Raw genomic sequence first — 20,749 nt, forward strand, 5'->3', positions numbered from 1 at the left:
ATAGTGTTTGGCAACAAAAATTATATTGCTTGTGTAGCATGGTTCCTAAGATTTACGGTTTTATATGAGTTAAAGGCAAAAATAAAGGCCGGCAACGCACCCACTAAAAATGGGCGTCTAAGGGCTGCGACGACTGCCTTTTTGGGCGTCCCGCAGGCTCGTTTGCCCCCCGTTATATATAAAAAAAAGTTTCGTTATAGACAATCGTTTATAAACGATTGAATTGAAGGACCATTTACATTCATACCAGTAGCTGTACCATAAGCTCGTTAAAAAGAAAATCTGGACTGGATTAAAAACTTTTGTATAGGTCTCGTCATGGTTAATAGCGCTTGGCAAAAGCGTTCATGTAGAGAGTGTCCAAATACGGGGTTGGAAAGCTAATACCTTCCAACACTTCCGTCGGGAAAATCGTAAAATCCGATCTAAATATCGAATGCGCATTTAACATCAGCGGATGCGAATCTAAAAGCCCCATACAAACCTTATTAACTAAGAAACTAAAACTTCCTATTTTACTAGACACTATATGAAACTATGATAAAGAGTAGTACTGAAATATAATTTTGTATAGTACAAAAAAAATTGAATGATCACACAAAAACGTAAACCCTAAAGACCATACTCTAAAACACAGGTATATCACAAATTACAATATTTTATAATTAAAAACACAAAAGTTACAATAAGGGACAATATGTGCTAAAGCGTAGTTTTTTATATCTAGAGTAAACTATGCCACAGATAGCAATAAATCACGAAAAAGTTTTTTCATATGAGTTACAACACCATGGCTAAGATAATACATATTATGGCGTTTAACACAGTGTGTGTTTGTAAAGTGAAAACTGGAATAAGAAATGTTTCATACATTCTATTAATAGATCTTTGAGTTATAAACAATTCATATTTTTTCGTCTAAATATTGTAAAATACATCATCAATATTAATGTCACAAAATTCAGTAGAAATAAATTATGAAAGCTATCAATCTATATAATATTATATTTAATCCCTTAAAAATTATCATCAAATATACTTTCAATAAAAATATATCTCAGATATAAGTCCACTAAATACAGAAAAGTTAGATATAAAAATTCAGTAACATGAATGTATCAAAAATTACTTGAAATATTCCTACGTCAATCAGATAGACTAGTATAATCACAAACACACATTAATCATAATACCAGTTTATACAATTATATCTTATAACTTGGCTAGTTCTTGCTAACACACGTGCCAGAACAATTTCAATTTATAAAAATTAATAGTGGCCAGTATTTTACTATAGTTATTACTTTTTATTATAAAAAAAAGTTACCTTGTGTATGACAAAAATCGTTTTTGACTTGACACCTCGGCCTTAATTTGCCGTTCAATAAACAGCCTAGAATTTTAACTAAAAGGCGCCGATTAACTAGCGGCCTGTAAGACATTCAGCCCTAGCATTTGTTACAACATTAAAAACTGGCTGGCTAAAGCTAGGCCATTCGAACGATAGTCATTATTTGGCAGAAATAAAAAGAAGAAACACATGACGTAAATAATATTCCTTTAAAAATTAAATCGCTTGAGTCCATTTCACATTATCCTTGCCACTACGCTCTTCCATTGTACTTGTTGTTTTTCATGAAACTATGAAAAGCACCATCAAAGTTGTGGTTTGCGATATTGACAGTTTGAAGAGTTTCGTATCGAGTTTGAGAGTGGCACAAGTGTAATTAAAGTTTAATTAAACAGTCAACAAACAAGGTAAGTAATGAAACGTCATTGATCCAAGTCATTTGCCTAGCTGTTTGATCAACAGGCTGAAACATCTTTCAGGCCGTTAGTAAAACGGCGAAGTTTAGTAAAAAGGCTAGGCTGTTTATTTAACGGCTAATAAAGCCTGTTGGCTTCCCCCTAGTCTTTACCCCCTTTTCAATAACTAAGTCATATTACACTGTTTAAACTAAAGGAATTGGTTTCAATCAATCAACCAAAAATTATAGATTTTTGGTTAATTTAAATATTAATAATTAGGAGCAAAGGGGCAGGAGGCTTAAGTTAAGCTATACCGCCCATACACACACTGTATACTTTTTTTTAAAGATTATAATATACGTTTTATTGTATTAACTGTTGTACGAATTATGTATCGATCTCGTAACTGTCGAATGGCCTGTCTGCTACTTCCAATATTGTCTATACCGATTTAATGTTTTCTATGCAAATTCGATGTTGTTCTTTCAATTTCGTAGCGATGATGTGAGAACATCGCGCCGAACAAAAACTCGTTCATGAGATTAGGGCGATCCCAATACTGGAAGTTACAGAGTCCGAACTCTGATGATTAAATTTTTATGACGAATTTCTGAGAATATTTAGGACTGTAGCAACTTGTATAGGTTAAATAAAATTAAAATACAATTGATTAAAAATAATATACAATTGGGTCACTAATTAACTATAGACAATTGAGAAACCAAATAAATCATTGTTGACCAATACAATGAATTAATTCAACTCACGCGCACTCGTATGAAGGTAAGAGTAAAATATAAGCCTAAATTAACTAATGATTGTTATTCTGTAGAAATACAAGGAATTTCGTATTCTACATTCGTATTACAATTTATAGCATCTATACGCATGTAGTTCTCTGGGAATTAACTGCCTCTTGCTGCAATAGTTATTATTCTAACGTAAACGTAAAATATATGTAAACTTAGTAAATTAATTAATACTTATGGATTTGACTGGTTTTCTTATTTATTAGTAGATAGTAAAACATGGCAATAATTCAAAATACGTCAAGTTCATTGTAGAACGCACTTCTAAAGAATGAATATTAAAAGTCTAATATCAAGAACATTTACGACATATTTGACTATAGACAAAAGTCTTGTATAAACGGCATTTATTTCATGTTAACTATTAAAAAAGTCTTCACAAGAACTAAAAACCTAAATTAGTAAGAACACGTTTATTTCACGACCTTCGTAAGCAAAATCGACTGTTATTTAGCGGGATTAGAAAACATGTTTGTGTATGCAGTCCTCGTCCATCGAGCGGCAACATTTATACTTTATTAAGAAATTGTCAATGGTTTTAAAAAGAAAGCTGTGGTGTACCTTTCATAAACAAAATGTCCAAATGAATGTACGTCCATTACGTCAATTGAGATAAATATATTTAAAAAAACGGCCCTGCGAAGTCTATGATTAATTATTTAAGGACTGATCAATAGGCAAGGTCGTATATATCGTGAACTAATAATAAATTTTTAGAAAGAAAACGTTAAGTCATAAAGTTACTCTGAGTGATAGTTTGTATAATTGACCTAATTGTTCTTAAGCTTTGGGATGAAGTCGGAAAAAATGCGTAACATTTTCGTAAATAATAATACTATAAGCCACTAAGGATCAACCTCAAGTGTGACCCTTTGATAATTTTAGGAGTACATCAAAACTAATTTAAAGTGAGCATCTTTGTCTTATAAATCCAAATATTCGATTGGAACGACTTAGCCTTAGAAACTAAACATACCTAAATTATAATATATAGCCCTAAAATAAATGGCAACATTATTAAACTAATGATTATTGCACAAGATTGATTGACTATTCTTGCGCTTAGTGAGATTTGTGGTTTCAGATATTGCATAACTTGTATGAATGTATTGAAAAGGGACTTTTGCTTGCATTATTTTACACACCGATAGTGCAGACAGATTTAATGAATTTATTTTCTGAACCGATTATCACGAATGACTAAAATGTCTATGTTGACGACCCTTTAAGCAAAAGTTGCTTCCTTAGTACAGAATAAATGTTTATGAGAAACATTTAAATGGCATAAAACAAATGAATTATTACTAAACGCTGTTGACTATAATGAAGCTAGATAGATAACAAGCGTTATTTTTACTTTCTAAATCGGCAGTATCTGTGGTATAAATAGAATTTTAGCATCTTAATTCTAATACGCGCTTCTCGTACATATCTTATTACAGTTATTTTTGAGATTTTAATACCAGGGCTACTCTGTAAAGAAAAATGTATGCTTTTAAAAGTAATAATTATGACGTCATCTTAAGACGCAAATCCATTTTGATGTAGTTCTACGAGTAGATGTCGCAAATAAAGGATAAAATGGATATAACGAAACCACAATAGTTTTTTGAGTTACAGAGTAGCCCTGTTGAAAGATTTGGTTTACCCAATTACACACGTAATTTGTTTATCATTCAAACGAGAATTTACATACTTCAGTCCTCAGTTTCTAAGGGATAGTTAGGCGGTAAGGCACTAATGACTTCCTTTGATAACTCCTTGTATGCAATTTCCATTATATTCCTCACTTTTGTTATTAATTCTGGTACATCTTCCATTGTTAGACCTTTTGTAGGCACCGGTTCTAGGCATTGGATTATGGCGTGACCTAGAAATATAGGTTTTCATGAAGTGTTAGGCAATAAATATCTTTAAGCGTATTTAGTAATGAGGTCATTAATTCTAGGTTTTTTTTTAAATTGCAGGTAATGTGGCAAACATTACTCGCTTTTGAAGTGAATTTGAAAAATTGCTTTGTTGATAAAAAGGCCACTAAATTTTCCACCTTCCATTATAATATTTTTTTGCATCTGTTCCTCTCAACCAGAAACAGTTTCGTTGAGAATCAAACCTACAAGTAATACGCCGGGAACTCTTGGGTAACATCAAGGGTTAGATTTTGTGTGTTTGGTGTAAGTATAAACTAACTATGACCCCTCAAATTCAATATACATTGTTCATTTTTCATTGACCTAACATTACAGACTATTAGCATTTCAAAATCATAAGCAAAATTTTTCAGTTTATTCAAACTTTTACCTTTACTGAAAATATTTTTCTTTCTGTTAATAAAATAGTATGGCGATATGACAACTGGAATGATTGGCACCTGTGCTGCAACAGCTATATTGAAACCGCCTTTTTTAAATGGCAGTAACTTAGTAAAATCCTTGTTTCGGGTTCCTTCGGGAAATATCCATATTTTTGTCTGAAATTTAAAAAAGCAATGATATTTCGGTTGTTTAAAAAGCGAGTGTATGATATATCAATCGTAATTACCACGATTTGTCGATGTTTCTATAGAATAATAGTCCAATTCAAAGTGCATTTATGTACAGAATAACTACGTGTAGTAATTACGTATCGTACTCCGGTAAAAAATACGCAATACGCACTAGTCATATATATATAATTATCACGATTTGATAGTTTCCCGAGCGTTACAATGCGTGTACGCTGAAGTTCCTAGTTCCGGCGAAACGTAACTGTTTCCATTAGAAAGATATATGTTTTACTACACTAAAGTTATCCTACGCCCAAACCCAATAGCGTATCTCAATCCATGTTTGACTATCTGAGATAGACATCTTAATCCACTTATTGATAAAATGTGCCAATAACCAATCGTCGGGTTGTAATAGCCATCTGTCGATACAAGCTATCCATGGTAGATCGAATCAGTGTATGTGGATAGACCTTTGTATGAAAATGACAATTCAAATGTACCAATATCCTATCTTAAGATTTTAACTTCTATCAGTTTTTAAAATTATTAAAAAGCGATTTGATGTGTTTTTAAGATAGACATGTATATTTTAATATTATTTGTACGGTTTTATTTACTTTATTTGGTTCACATTAATATGTAATTATATATGAGTGTAAAGAGCGAAGAGATTTCATTCTATTCGTCGGCAAAAATGGATTGTCTTCGGGTTGGGTTTGGTTTGCGATGTACATCGATCGACTGTCACGGTCTGATCTCAGATTGTTTTCAATCTGAGATTGTGGATTAATTATCGGGTTCGGGCGCTAGTAGTGTCAGTGTGCACTTACATTCCTGAAGTCGTAGGCTCGATTCCCGGCTGTGCACCAATGGACTTTCTGTCTATGTGCGCATCTTTCATCACGTGTACGATGAAGGATAACAGTGTCAGGAAACTAACATGTCTCAAACCCAAAAAACGACGAGATGTGTCAGACTGATTATTTGTCTATGTTGCAGTCTTTGACCAAAAACCCATACAGAGTAGCGAATTAGTTTAATTACATGGCCAGGATGCAGACCCACAACTCTTACAGTTAAAAATCATCCATAATCTATGATAGCGCTGCTCAATTTTTTTTATTACATTATTATTATTGATGATATTGCTAAATACTAGTATGTAATTATATTAAATTCAAATTGGGTAACATTCTATAACTTATTTAGTTTACTATTGAAGAAAATCATTGTTTGAATAATATATGTACCTGCTATATTCATTGTATTGATTGTTTCTTTGTACCTTCAGTTCAAGGTGAGGTTACCTGCATTTGGTTTATTACTAATAAAATGGTATTTACGTTGTATTTATATTAGACAATTTCAGTCTTAGCAAGAAAACACAGATTTATGACCCTACTACCATAAAGATAATTATGAAACGAATTAAGACTTATTGTATATTTATAATTGTTATCAATTATATTGTTTCAAGAAGTATTTTTGATTAAGTAAAGTAGTGGAATAGTTGATGTTAGAAAATAGTAGAGATAGATTTTTGTAAGCTATGCATAGTTTAAATAGAAAAAACTGAGATTATCGCTTTGAAATATACAAATGCTTGACGAAACTCGTGAATGATTGCCACAGATCAAATGATTAATTTGGGTCAAATCAAAGTTTATTGTCTAATTGGAGAGTAGGTGTGTGAACTGTCCTTAAATATGTATGATTCTTATACATTAACTAATTTATGCCTGCTGCGTGTGGGTAGCTACTAGTAATACCATAAATTTAAATGATAATAAATGTGTATGATGAGTATTAAATACAGGAACTTTAGTTATTTCAAATTTGTCCAAAATGAAACAATTTTTTTTATATTAAGATAGTTTTGCTATCAAAAGACCATTAATAGTTATGATATACTCGACTTTGTCTACTTGATTAGGATTTTTTTATATTGTTCATATATACCATTAAAATTAATTGATGGTATAAGAGTAAAACATACAGTAGTATTATTTAACTTTGGAAAATGATGACTTACTTACGGTTAGTTTTTGTTTTATATATCTAAGAGTTTCAATTCAACAATAATTCATTAATCTCTAGAGAACATAGAATAGGCAAAAAATAATGAGTAAAACAGAAACAAATTCTTCTGTTACATCTTATTGACGAGTATTGTATATTGATCAAATTAAGTTTTTTGAAAATACCTTATTTTTTATCATCACATCTGACGTAATTTTAAGTTGTTTGTATGCATCCTTGGTACTATTCCTGTCAATGAATACAACTCCAGCTAAATATGCGGCAAGACCAAATGGCCAGATATAAAAGAGTTCTTTTCTTGCAATTGCTGCAACTTTTACTGCTACATGCCATACATTAAACAAGCCTGCAATAAACAGTAAATAAAAACTCTTATGAGAGTGAATTTTTTTTTGAATATTTAGTATTAGAGCTTTGTGTAAAAAAGCTTATAAAGTTTATGTGTTCAAAAACAAATGATTAAATGTAAATTTACAGTTATATTAGCAAACATAAAAATAAGCGCTATACTATGGATGTAGCTTTTTATTTTTAAGTTACTTCAAACCATATAACATTGTTGTAAATATAAAACTTGACTAAATTTGTACTGACAATAAATTAAATACAATACTTTCAGGTAACAAAAATAGCAGAAAGAATGTTAAGATAAAAATTAAAAGAATTTATTAATCATACCTAAAATGTCTAAAGAAGATTGATGATTTGATATGATAACTGCACCCCTATCTTCAGCCAATATCCTGCCATTCCGTAAATGCCATTTGACCTCAATTAATTTGGTTACATGCTTAACGATTTGGGCTCCACATCTGTAATAATTTAAGAATGTTTATAATAATAATAGCTTATTAAAGTTATTTGCCTGGAAATGAAAATAAAATGGAATTATAATTAAAAGAAATAGAAAATGTTTAAGAGGAATAACTTAATTTTGGACTATTAAACTTTATACCTTACATTGCATATACATATATTTATCTGTTTCTAGTCTGAATAATCCAGTAGATTGGTTTGATTATTAGTTAGCCATTACTTTGGATTAAAAAGCACAAGCAGTTTAAAGCAATTAAGAAAAATTATGAGCAAAACTTAAACATATTTGTATATATTTTACCATGCCCTATTAAGGAATTGTGGGACTTGATACAAACTGCATAAGTGTTTAAGCAGGTATCAATCTTTAAAATTTTGATGGAGCAATGTACTACAACTAAACCTTTGTTGACAATCAATTGATTTAAAAATTAAATGCAGTTGTAGCAGGGAAATATAACAAATGTGTAATATACTCACAGCGAGTTCTTCACGTTTTTTGGACGAAATACAAAAAAGGGTAAGGTAAATAATGCCACGAAGGAAGTCCAAATGTAAAATACGAGAAACTTCGATTGAAACTTAATATTATTTGGCGTTTCCGAAAATAGTTGCTTCAGTATATAAGTAGCAAGCATTATAACAAATGCGTAGATTATTTTGTCCCACATGTTTTATTGAAGTATTTTCATGAAACACTTGAAGTGCAGAATTACAAAGAAGGGAAAACCGTTGGGTTGTCAATAATTATTAAATTAAATATTATCTACAATATTTTAAGATAATATGTATCACAGCTTGAAGACTTCGTATCTCAAGACAGTATAGTAATCATTATTAAATGTTTTATTATTGTCTAAAATAATATTTGTGGATTCGCAGAATTTCGTTTATTAGTATATTATTTACAGATTTTTATAAACATATTAATGCACAACATTTTTGGTTTCTTTTAAGTTATACGAGAAACGATATTCACTTAAAACTGACTTGTGTTTAGATAAATTAATATTATTAATACCGGCAGCGCCCGGCGCGAACCATAAGCAATAAGCTTTAGTAAAAACTAAAAACAATAAACATTAAACAGATTAAAGAATTGTAAAATTTAATTTTCAGTTGACAGTTAACATTTGACTTACAAATATCGATAATATGACATTTTAGTGTATTTTGATAACTGACAGCTGACATTTAAGAACTTACATTCAATATAGATGCTAAACCCAGATTATATAATTTTTTGGTATATGTTCCGTTACGAGCATACCAGATAAAGACATACATAAATGGTAAGATGGAAAAGCTTTTATACAAACGATTTCAGTAGATAAAAAATACAACAATCATGGATTCACAGAACCTACGGCAATGGGTACAGAGTATGTTCCTATTTTCTTTAGAAGTTTACCGTAAGATTAAATTAAGCATTGTTAATATTCATTTACCCTCAATATTCTACAATAGTTTGTTTTTATCTTACTATAAACAATAAATAATTAAATTGACGTATATGGCATATTAAATAATATTAAAACATAATAATAATAATAGCTATAATATCATTAGCCCACTAATGTATGTGTATAGTCATGAGGTAGAGCACTAAAAACTTCATTACTGAGATCCTTGTAAGTCTTTTCCATTATTTCATGGACCCTTTCCGTTAAAGTTGACACATCATCCATCGTCATTCCTTTCGTTGATATGGGTTCAAGGCATTGAATAACAACGTGACCTGAAATTTAAAAAAGGCGTAAGAACAAATATATTAGACAGCCAATTTGTCAACAAATTAGTAAACTACTGATGTGTGGACCATGTCCCATGACATTATATTTTTTGGTGCATACTAACTTGAAAAAAATACTTTTCGGTGATGCAACCTCCGATGTTTACTACCTAGATACGATGCTACGAGCAAATCATTAAAATTAATATAAGATGGTGTAGTAGTTTTGACCTGATCATCAAATTAATCTTACCTTTATTAAATATATATTTATTTTTATTTATGAAGTAGTATGGAGAAAATACAACAGGTATGACAGGTTTTTGTGAAGCGATGGCCATAGCAAATGCACCCTTTTTAAAGGGTAAAAGTTTCGTGTAATCTTTGTTCCGGGTTCCTTCTGGGAACAGCCATATTTTTATCTAAAACAGAAAGCGTTATTATGGAAATATATATCTTATACGGTAAATATTCGTTAGAATAAAAAAAATAGTACATAAATAAATAAAATAAAATCTCATTTTTAACCTCCAACATAAAAAGAGAAGAAGATTAGCTTGATATGTAAACAAATTCTTAAAAAAGAAAAACATCTTCAAAATTCTATAAAATACCTTCTTGTTCATTGCTTCTGCTGTAACTTCTAATTGTTTATATGCCTCCTTTGTATTTTTCCTGTCTATAAATACAACACCTCCGAGGTAAGCTGCCAAACCAAATGGCCATACGTAGAAGATTTCTTTTTTTGCGATGGCCGTTAATTTATCTACTATATGCCAGATGTTAAAAAGGCCTGCAATTAGTAAATAAATATACTACATTAAACGCTGGGAAACACACGCATGACATTGTTTAACCCAAGCCGCACACATTAGGACACATATGACATTCATTGTGAAGATGTTTTAACAACATATATTTGGTTAAAAAAAATAATTCGCATCCCCGAGAAATGTTTTTTGCAGTGCTACGAAGTTAACACCTTATTTATCTATACCAGACACCTAGAATTCACTTTAAATTAAACACCTAAGAGAATAATCCTATGAAATGTGAAGTCATGATAATTGCTAATATATTTTGTTCTCGATGAGATGGAGGAACGTAACAAAGGTAAACCAACCTAATATGTCTAGGGATGATTGATGGTTCGAGACAATGATGGCTCCTCGATCTTCTGATAAAATATCTTCTCTCCGTAGTTCCCACTTCAGGCCATACACCTTTGTTATATTTTTAAGAAGGCCAGCTCCAAATCTGTAATTATATAGAATAAACTTAATTTTATATTTACGAATAAGTTTGTAGTCAATTGAATAATATTTCTAATAAGATTTTAAGTAGTTTGTTTACACGGTAGCCTGTAAACTTGGCGCTCGTGCTGAACGCGCTAAGTCGAGACTTAGCGCAAATATGTCTCTCATATGTAGAAAACAAACGGGTTTGCACGTTTTGACTGTAAATCTTACTCTTAGAGGGTTGTATGGTAAATATACAGTGTTCTATATAGTTTGGGATTTTTTATATAATTTACACGAAACACTTAAGCTAAATAAAAAAATAAAAGGTGTGTGTATTTATTACATTGATTTTTTTAAACACTGCTTTTCAAATCAAATAGTTGATGATTATTGTTTTGTAACATGATTACATTTAAATAACCATTTTTATAAATGTATAAATAATTGTTGTTAAATTAAATTAAAAGCTTAGCATTTATTTAAAAAGTATCGAATCGTATTTATATAAATTAACACCCGTCTAGTTTTGTAGTTTATTGTAATATAATATTTATTAGTATAATAAAAAAAATCATGTACAAAGACAATAAAGTTATATCAGAGGAAAGCGGTTTTACTTAAATTTAAAGATTTAAAAGGCGATTTTACTTTGAAAATGTGAATAAACATAATTATTCCAAAAGTTTTATAATTCGTTTATTAAAGAAAAATAGAAGGATATAAAAATATGTTTTTATTTTAATCTTGGCTGGATAATAATTAAATACGAAGTCGGTGAACTATCTGAGCAGTTTGCTGTTTTTTAAATCAAAAATTGACCAAGATAAAATGATTCTGACGAAATACTGATAAGCGCCTAACCTAGTACTTGATATATCTAAAAAAGATGAACTTGTTTAGTATTTTAAAATATGATGTTGATTTAGATTGTGATAAAAGTTATTGAAATAATATTAAATTTTTACTTAACTGGAAATGTGTTGTAGTTGTGTTCGGGTTTTATGATTTAAAAATTTATTAACTAAACCTTATAATAATTATTTTCACAGACGCTTGTCACAATAGGACATTCCTGCGTTGACATCGACCAGACTATTCGGAGATGTAAGAAAAGAAGACAAACTTAATAAAAAAAATGAGATAAATTTGAGTTTACGTAATCTAAATGGGTGTGTCATACACACCCATTAAGATTACCAATATATTAACAATGTGTGTGAACGATTAAAATATTATATGAAATTGGCTCTCGTAAACACATGTAAAATTACGTTATATACTTTAACAATACATAAATTTAAATAAATTCAAAAGTCATTACTTCATTTGATCAAAGGTTTTTTCAAACTTACTTTGCATTTTTAACATTTTTTGGATCCAGAAGAAAGTATGGCCAAATAAAAGCAGCCAAAACACTTCCGGCGAAGTAAAATATAAAAAACTTAAAATGAAATTGAATTTTGTTCGGCTCACTTTGCACTATTTTCTTAGTTAAATAAATAAAGACAACAAAAATTAAAACCCACAGACTATACCACATCTTTTATCGGAAGAGAACACGTTAAATAAATGTAACTTATTTAATCATCTATCAATGACACGGTGACTTCAGTTCCTCCTTAAACTCTACTGACCGTAAGTATTGAGTCTATTATCTATCTCTTGTTATTATTAAACAGCGATCCGCAATCATATCATTGAATCGATTAAAATATAGGCCTATTAACTTAAATAGAGAAACATGGTAAAAACCCGGCATGCCTTAAATCCAACATATCGATGGGATGTGGCAGGCACAAAGGCTGATCACCTAGTCGCCCACTAGAAAAAAGAAAACAAATTATCACGAAACATATACGGAAATCTGAGGCCCTGACTTTGAAAGGTTGTATCGCTACTCGATCGTTACATACTTATTATTGAAACTATGTCTATATCTCACAATAGACTTTACATTTGTACGTACTACAATTACAAACATGTAATCATTTTTAATACTTAATCGTTTTTGAAGTGCAGACAAATTATATAACAATGCATTTCTAAAATTTTATTCAATCTCAAAGTACTGCACAGAGTTGGATATAGTCCAAATCTGAATTTTTAATCCTCGTTTGGAACATTGTAAATATATTATATTATTTCAGTAATAAAAAATCTTGCCGCAGCTGCATTGTCACAATGCTAAGCTGCTTTCAATCTGTATTATGGTATGGGTATACTATAATTGGGTGTATAATTCTGAATTAACCTGCAGCTTAAACCGTGAATTGCAAGTAATAAATATAACAACGCCAATTTTATAGTTATTTTTAACCCCAAATAAGAGAACTAATGGTCGTACAAGTTTTGCGGTTAGACCTAAGGAGGCGCTACGAGCTCGGCTTAAACTATCTCGGTTGAGGATGGCTGAAACTGATGAAAGCACATAAAAGCTATTCAGCCTTGGCGATGTAAGTTGGGCGTATAAGCTAATAATATTTATTATAAAATTAATATTTTTTAATAACGTAATAAGTTGTGATAAGTTTAATAATGTATGAAATCGATAGATTCGTGTGCGCATGTTACAGATATATATAACTTTGAATGCAGTAAGATATAAGAAACTATTCTTGCTTTTATATGAATGTACGGAACCACCCATATTGATAACAAATAGCTATTCGCTTCTCTAGGCTATGTAAGCTCTGTGTAGATAAATTGTTATAGTAATATTTGACGATAAAGACCAATAAATATTTTTTGTTATCTAGGTATGATAATATCAGCGAGTAATTTCGTATCCTTGTACGATAATATACTAAGAAATATAGACGTTTTATGCCATACTTTCTGTGTTATAAGATAGTAAGAGAAGCGTGGCTATTCTTTATATAGGTAATATAATAATAATAATATATTTATTTTATTTCTCACAAAAACATATACAATAATTGTTATTCTTCTTTGGAGCAACTGCTATTGCTTAAGTGAGACTGATGCCTGTTAAAGGTTGTGCACCTGTGTTACAGGTCATCAGGCCTCCACCACTTCGGATCGACAAAATGATTATATGTAAAGAATAGACAATTATATTAATTGAATTAAAATAGGTGATCTGACTTTGATTATGCACCGACATATTTTGATGGAAACTTATGATAGTGTTTACCTACTGCATACGTTTCTATAGTGATAAAAAGAAAGTCGAATGAGAACCGCAATTTCCTAGTTGTAAATTGACTATTCCGTTCTATTATATCACTAGAAGTGAGGACGCCCACCAGAAATCTGGGATATGATATAAAAGAAAGGAAAAGAGTGCCAAAGAAGACAGTTGGAACAATTTAAGGAGGCCTTCACGCTGATGGGGGAAGTGTATTAATATTAAATATAATACCAAAAACATGATGTAATTATTGTACTCTTATTATATGTATTACTCGAATACAGGCTATTTTTATTTAATTATTATAACACGACAGATTATACAATATTTCGTGTTCAACTGAGAATTAAAAATTTGCATTTGAAATAGAATGGGGAAGTAAGAAGAATTAATAGATAAGCCACTGTAGGCACGTATCAGTGTCACGGTGATTTTATTATATCCGTATGATAAGAATGACTATTGTCATAATTTACGTCATAAAATGAACATACTAATTAAGTTTAAATTGTGATTCAAGGCTCATTATATTAGTTATTTTTTAAATACTTTTTGTTACTATATATATCTTATTGTTGGATCGTTGTTTATATTTATTCCGGCCTTGACGATTTCAAATATAAACTATTTTAATTTGGTTCAAAATTAACAATTACGGGAAAGAAGAAAATATGTTTAAAGAAATAGACAAAAGAGCAGTTTTACTATCCCTGAAATATACATTGGTAAGTGGTAACACTGAAAATGCTTAGAACTGGTCAGTTAGAAACATAGCTAATGAAAACTTTTTCGAATTTCAATGTTAGAACTCTTTGGTAACCTAAGGTAGTATATGGCATTCATTTGTCATTTGTTTTTATGAACTGCGGAAAACTCTTGTTATGATTGATTATGTCTTTCGTTGTGGTCTTACTCTAACAAAGCTATGTTAGGCTGCGATTAGCACTTATTAGTGTAGCCCCATATTGTGTCATTATTTACAATTCCTTTAACGAGTTTAAGCGTGGACGTAGTAATGTCAATGATGATCCTTTTACAGCGACTACTGAAGAAAAAATCAGTGCTGTGCCGACGCATAATAGATGAAGATAAGAGCATAACTTTTTAGCGATACGGGTAAGCCTAGACATAGTATTTAGTCGTCCGAAAGCGACAGACACTGGGCGACACTGGGCGACACTGGGCGACACTGGGCCACACTGGGCGACACTGGGCGACACTCGGCAACTCTCGGCAACTCTCGGCAACTCTCGGCAACACTCGGAAACACTCGGAAACACTCGGAAACACTCGGCAACTCTCGGCGACTCTCGGCGACGCTCGGCGACTCTCGGCGACTCTCGGTGACACTCGGCGACACTCGGCGACTCTCGGCAACTCTCGGCAACTCTCGGCAACTCTCGGCAACACTCGGCAACACTCGGAAATACTCGGAAACACTCGGAAACACTCGGAAACACTCGGCAACTCTCGGAAACACTCGGCAACTCTCGGCAATTCTCGGCAACACTCGGAAACACTCGGCAACTCTCGGCAACTCTCGGCAACTCTCATCAACTCAAATCAACTCAAATCAACTATGAACTCAACTCAACAGTGAACTGAGCTGAACTTTTTTTTGTTAAACAATAAAATAAAATTGTATTTTTTGTCTGAAGAGCGGTGTCAACCTAATATAAATAAATAAACAAACAATAATTTCCTTTCATAGACACTCCGCTGTAGCGATAAAATTAAAAAGAAAAACAATAAATACGGTTTTATAATTGAAATTTGTAATAAATTGAAGATAATATTTTTTCTTTTAGGAAGCTAAATATCTACTTCTACTTCTACTTCGTCTACACATTACATTTTTCTATTTATGCAAGATCATATCGGCCTTCGGTGCCTGATATGTTGTCGAATTTGGATCTAACATGACAGCTTCCTCGAAATGTTTCACTTTTAAAGTTGTGTTTATTGCATTATATCGAAAGAAAACTCCATTGGTGTTGTTATGTACAACGGCTTTGTTAGATCCAAATTCAATATATCAGGTATCAAAGGGCTGAAGCTTTTATATATAGAGAAAATGTACACGAAAAATGTGTATTTTTTAAGATGATTAATTTGGCTTGTTCCAAGCAAAGAAACCCATTTTGTAGATGTAATGTTCGATTTATTGCAAATTGCAATTAATAGAGTAATTATACGTGAAACTAGTTTCAGCTTGACCAAGTTAATAGTTGTTTTACGGCACTTGACAGTGAAAAGCCATATTTTTCAACGATGAAATTAATAATATTATTTACTTTTTTTATGTTTTTATTTTATGCTGTTGAGAATACAATTACCAAATGGCTTAATTATCCACTGCTGTACCGAGATCATGTTTACACAAACCTTACTCAAAAAGGAAGGGAAATGTTTTTTGCATTGGAAATACGTGCGTATCAACTATTCGTTTTATTAGATGTAATATGGTACGTATAAGTTACAGTTTTCAAACTAAAATGCTTAAAAATTTGCCTTAGAGTAGGTACTGCTGTTTTATTTCTGTTTTTGGTTTAATTTATCGAATTGTTTTGGAAATACATAATGTCATCAACTGGTAAAGAAAGTCTCGCAAATCAGTCCATTTACTGTAAAAAATTGTTAAATCGATGTCTGTTTATTTATTCAGTCCCCACTTAAGAGACCTTCTCTCTTAAGTTAGGTAAGCTGGTTAGTTTGTTCATTCCTAATTGGATAATGTAACAACATCGTATACACACCATATCAATAAGAAAATCTTTTGTGCTTTAAATAAATAGATTGACTTGGCACTAAACAATCTTATTTATTATGTTGTATATTCAGAATTATATAATTACTAGCGGATCCGACAGACGTTGTCCTGTCTACACGTCTTTAATTTCAAAATTTCAATTTTTAATAAGCCATTTTGATGAAAATTATTATTCAAATGTTATGACAATATCTAACGATCCAGCACATGGTCACACACGATGTAACACAATGATAACAAAAAAATTTTTAAATTTCGGGACAGACTAAAATTAAAATTCGAATATTATTTAAAATTTGACACTGCGATGGTAGCGCCGTCTGTCGGATCCAATGTAAAACATTCCAAAATCAACAACAACTAATAAATTGAAAATTAATTAAAAAAACATTGTCCAGCGGACAAAATTGTGAATCTAAACCATTCCCAGATCCCCTTGAACACACACAAAAAATTTCGTCTAAATCGGTCCAGTCGTTTAGGAGGAGTTCAGTCACATACACACGCACACAATAAATATATATATTAAGATTAACAATTCGATCTTAGTTGTCATATTACTATTGTAAGTAAACAATACAAGAAATAAAAAAAACGTATTTTAGTGTTATACTTCTTCGGAGTAACAAGATAAAACACAAATATAAAAAATAATAATACAGTGAAAGTTTTTTCTCGCACGGTGTAAAAATTTACTCTCATCATTTTTCCTCTAACGTGCCAAAAGAAGTCTTTAAAGACTATGAAACGCTTAATTTAATGTATTTTATCGTTTAATGATTATAGATCCTTCATGCGCTAAAAAAAACGGTGAATGTGTGCCGAGGAATAAATGCATCGAGAAAAAAATGTTGTACATATCCAGGGTTTGTTATAAGCGCCACTGGGTTTGTTGTTATGATGACACAATACAAGTTCCTTCAGTAGGACCCTCTTAAGAGATTATGTATAGAATATTATTATGTATGCGTATAAAATATCTACGTTAAACTGCTAGTTTTATTACTGACTGTATTTTTTGTGTAATTATCGACTCTAATCGATAAGAATCTGTGGTGGGAGTCGTATTTATATTGTCGCTCGAAATTAGCTGCATTGGCTTTGAATGTACAGAACTTATGACACTCACGGACCAGATGAACTGGCACTTTATGACTGTTATTTATGATTTAAGCAAACGATTCATTATCGCCAATGGTCTTCTAGAGACATCGTAAAATAAAATACGTTTATTTTGGAACATAAGATCATCAAGGTATCACTAATTTCACGTCATTAAATTCGAACCTGTAGGCATCCCTACTTATCGGCAAAGAAGACAGAGGGTGTAGGCCGAGAAAAAAAGCCGGCGTAAAAAACTCTCGGTGCTCTTTTAAAAAAGCAAATCATCAAACAATACTTAAAATAATATGGCAAATTAATTAGAAGTAGCCTAATATAAGAAAATATGAGAAGAAAAATAAGAAAGAAGAATATGTAGAAGAAAAATATGTTTACGCAATACTCAATGTATTGCGTAAACATATTTTTCGGGGTTGCTTTGACTGCTGATGTAAATAATTAACAAACATACTGATGTCTGTTATAGCGCCGTGGATTAGAAGTCAACTACTTTACACACAGTTAAGAATTCAGTTAAACAGATGGGTTTGTCGGTAATAATAATCGTAAATTTCATTTTGGAAAAAATAACGTTTAGATATTTTATGTGTACAATCAACGAATAAAGCAGTCAACAGTTCTCTAAGTTTCCTTTGTTGCGACAAGTTTGTGGACTTTCTGAGTGTTCCGGTACGTCTTTCATAGTCAATCCCTTTGTTTCCACTTGCTTAAGCACTGCATTTAATGTGGCCTAAAAACACAGAATTCTTTTCATACGAAAACAAAGCTTAAAATGAGAACGTGAAAACAGGATTTTACATGAAATAAATTAAATTGAATGCGCGTTTTGGTTTCAGTGTATGAGTTGTCGAACGACTGGATAGCACTGTGACTTCACCGATTTCTTGCTTATGAATACATAGGTTACAGTTTCTGCTTAAATACACTACAACCTAAAATTCTTTTGTTTTTATCTATATGAAAATGGCTTGCTGTTAGAACTCGAGAATGGCTGGAGTGATCTGGCTAGTTTAAACGATAAGGAAGGTTAAAACGATAAATAAAAGTTAAGAAAAATATTAGGATTAATATAGGATAATTTAATATATGGTTGACAATTGAATTTTCCAATAAAAGCTGTACCGAAACGAAATTTGTCTTTTTAGAAAATAAAAAATATATTAAGACACAAAAAGTTATATAAAACCACGCTTAGGAAAGCATATGTATTTTGAGAATTTGTTATATAAAGAAGGAATATATAGTGATACTAGCGGATCCGACAGACGTTGTCCTGTCTACACGTCTTTAATTTCAAAATTTCATTTTTTAATAAGCCATTTTGATGAAAATTATTATTCAAATGTTATGACAATATCTAACGATCCAGCACATGGTCACACACGATATAACACAATGATAACAAAACTTTTTTTTAAATTTCGGGACAGACTAAAATTAAAATTCGAATATTATTTAAAATTTGACACTGCGATGGTAGCGCCGTCCGTCGGATCCAATGTAAAACATTCCAAAATCAACAACAACCAATAAATTGAAAATTAATTAAAAAAACATTGTCCAGCGGACAAAATTGTGAATCTAAACCATTCCCAGATCCCCTTGAACACACACAAAAAATTTCGTCTAAATCGGTCCAGTCGTTTAGGAGGAGTTCAGTCACATACACACGCACACAAGAAATATATATATTAAGATTATTATTACAACAAATTTGCTTATGTAACAAATGGAGCAGGTAACAAGCGGCTGAGTGTTTATCAAGCAGCACAGTTAAATAGCTTGGCACAAACTTATCTTCTCTCGGGACAAACTTGACATCGCTAACTTTGTTCTGCATTTGCACCAGAGGAATAATAACCGAGGCGTGCTTATGTTTTCATTTATATACGCTAATGTCTAAATGAAAAAGTTTTTATGCCTTAAATTTTGTTTATGGTGCAAATAGTAGGTAGTAAGTTGTAATATACAAAAATTAAAAAAAAATTTTTTTACGATTATTGCATATTTTCTTGGTAAATAATTTTAAAGGCCGACGAGGCTCTTGTGATCCTTTTGGCAATATACATTACATTTGGCAATATACATAAATAGAAACATTGTGACATACGATGTTAAGATCTGATAAATACATTTTCTAATTCGCTTCAGTTGAGTTCGTTATACGCCCACGTTTACAAGTTTTCCATACAAAAGTCTATTCTTACGTATTCTATTAGAATTCTAACGTGTTATTTGTAATAAGTGTACCGTAAAAATATATATCGAATAACGTTGATAAAGGAGAATCTATTCTTGGTTTTGGACGTATTAGGCATAAAAAAAAAGAAAAATTATCATATTATTGAATTGATTATTATTGCATCAAAAATATGAAGTAATCTGAATTAGTTGGCAGACATAGGAATGTTTACGCAAACGTCAAATATTGATAACGTAATAAAAGCTAATTCCAATATGAATGTTTGCTATTAATATTGCGAGAAGTCAAATAAGAACTTATTGTAATGGCATTAATTGAAATAAGGGAATAATTGGGGAACTGAGCGTAGGAAATAAACATTACCTATTTTTTGATATCAAGTTTAGAAGAAAAGGTGTAAATTGAGATGAACAATAAATACAGAAGATTTTGTTAATTAGTTAATTTTCTTTAAAGGTTAGTATTAAAATAAGGATTGAGGTAAGTGTTAAGGGAATTATTACATTAGACACTAGGAAGTATTTTTATAATCTATAAAGGCTTACATAGAAAAACCTGATCATGAGTTTAAAAATGCATGAAACAAATTTGTACATCAAATAAAACTAACTAAAAAATTTGGTATTTT

General features: G+C 31.1%; 3 protein-coding genes across 4 annotated transcripts; all 3 read right to left on the minus strand.

Annotated features, from left to right (window-relative positions):
* Positions 1–581: 581 nt before the first annotated feature.
* Positions 582–8,934, minus strand: LOC110993738 (1-acyl-sn-glycerol-3-phosphate acyltransferase alpha). The gene is made up of 5 exons (XM_022260100.2): positions 8,383–8,934; positions 7,765–7,898; positions 7,251–7,432; positions 4,860–5,028; positions 582–4,428 (listed from the first exon to the last, which is right to left on the minus strand). Exons 1-5 carry the CDS (start codon positions 8,571–8,573, stop codon positions 4,256–4,258), a joined length of 849 nt encoding a protein of 282 aa, XP_022115792.1. The 5' UTR covers positions 8,574–8,934; the 3' UTR covers positions 582–4,255.
* Positions 8,935–9,441: 507 nt separating this feature from the next.
* LOC110993739 (1-acyl-sn-glycerol-3-phosphate acyltransferase beta) lies at positions 9,442–12,517 on the minus strand. 2 transcript variants are annotated; one of them, XM_045630348.1, is made up of 5 exons: positions 12,228–12,517; positions 10,758–10,891; positions 10,249–10,427; positions 9,888–10,056; positions 9,442–9,640 (listed from the first exon to the last, which is right to left on the minus strand). In XM_045630348.1, exons 1-5 carry the CDS (start codon positions 12,413–12,415, stop codon positions 9,468–9,470), a joined length of 843 nt encoding a protein of 280 aa, XP_045486304.1. In that variant the 5' UTR covers positions 12,416–12,517; the 3' UTR covers positions 9,442–9,467. The 2 variants fall into 2 exon arrangements, with proteins under 2 accessions (XP_045486304.1, XP_022115793.2); XM_022260101.2 differs by having other exon boundaries at positions 12,402–12,516.
* Positions 12,518–15,148: 2,631 nt separating this feature from the next.
* On the minus strand, positions 15,149–15,580 carry LOC123689587 (keratin-associated protein 4-3-like). Its single transcript, XM_045630460.1, has one exon. It carries the CDS (start codon positions 15,578–15,580, stop codon positions 15,149–15,151), a length of 432 nt encoding a protein of 143 aa, XP_045486416.1.
* Between the last annotated feature and the right edge of the window lie 5,169 nt (positions 15,581–20,749).

The sequence above is a fragment of the Pieris rapae genome, chromosome 12, assembly GCF_905147795.1.
Source record: "Pieris rapae chromosome 12, ilPieRapa1.1, whole genome shotgun sequence".
Classification (NCBI taxonomy): domain Eukaryota; kingdom Metazoa; phylum Arthropoda; class Insecta; order Lepidoptera; family Pieridae; genus Pieris; species Pieris rapae.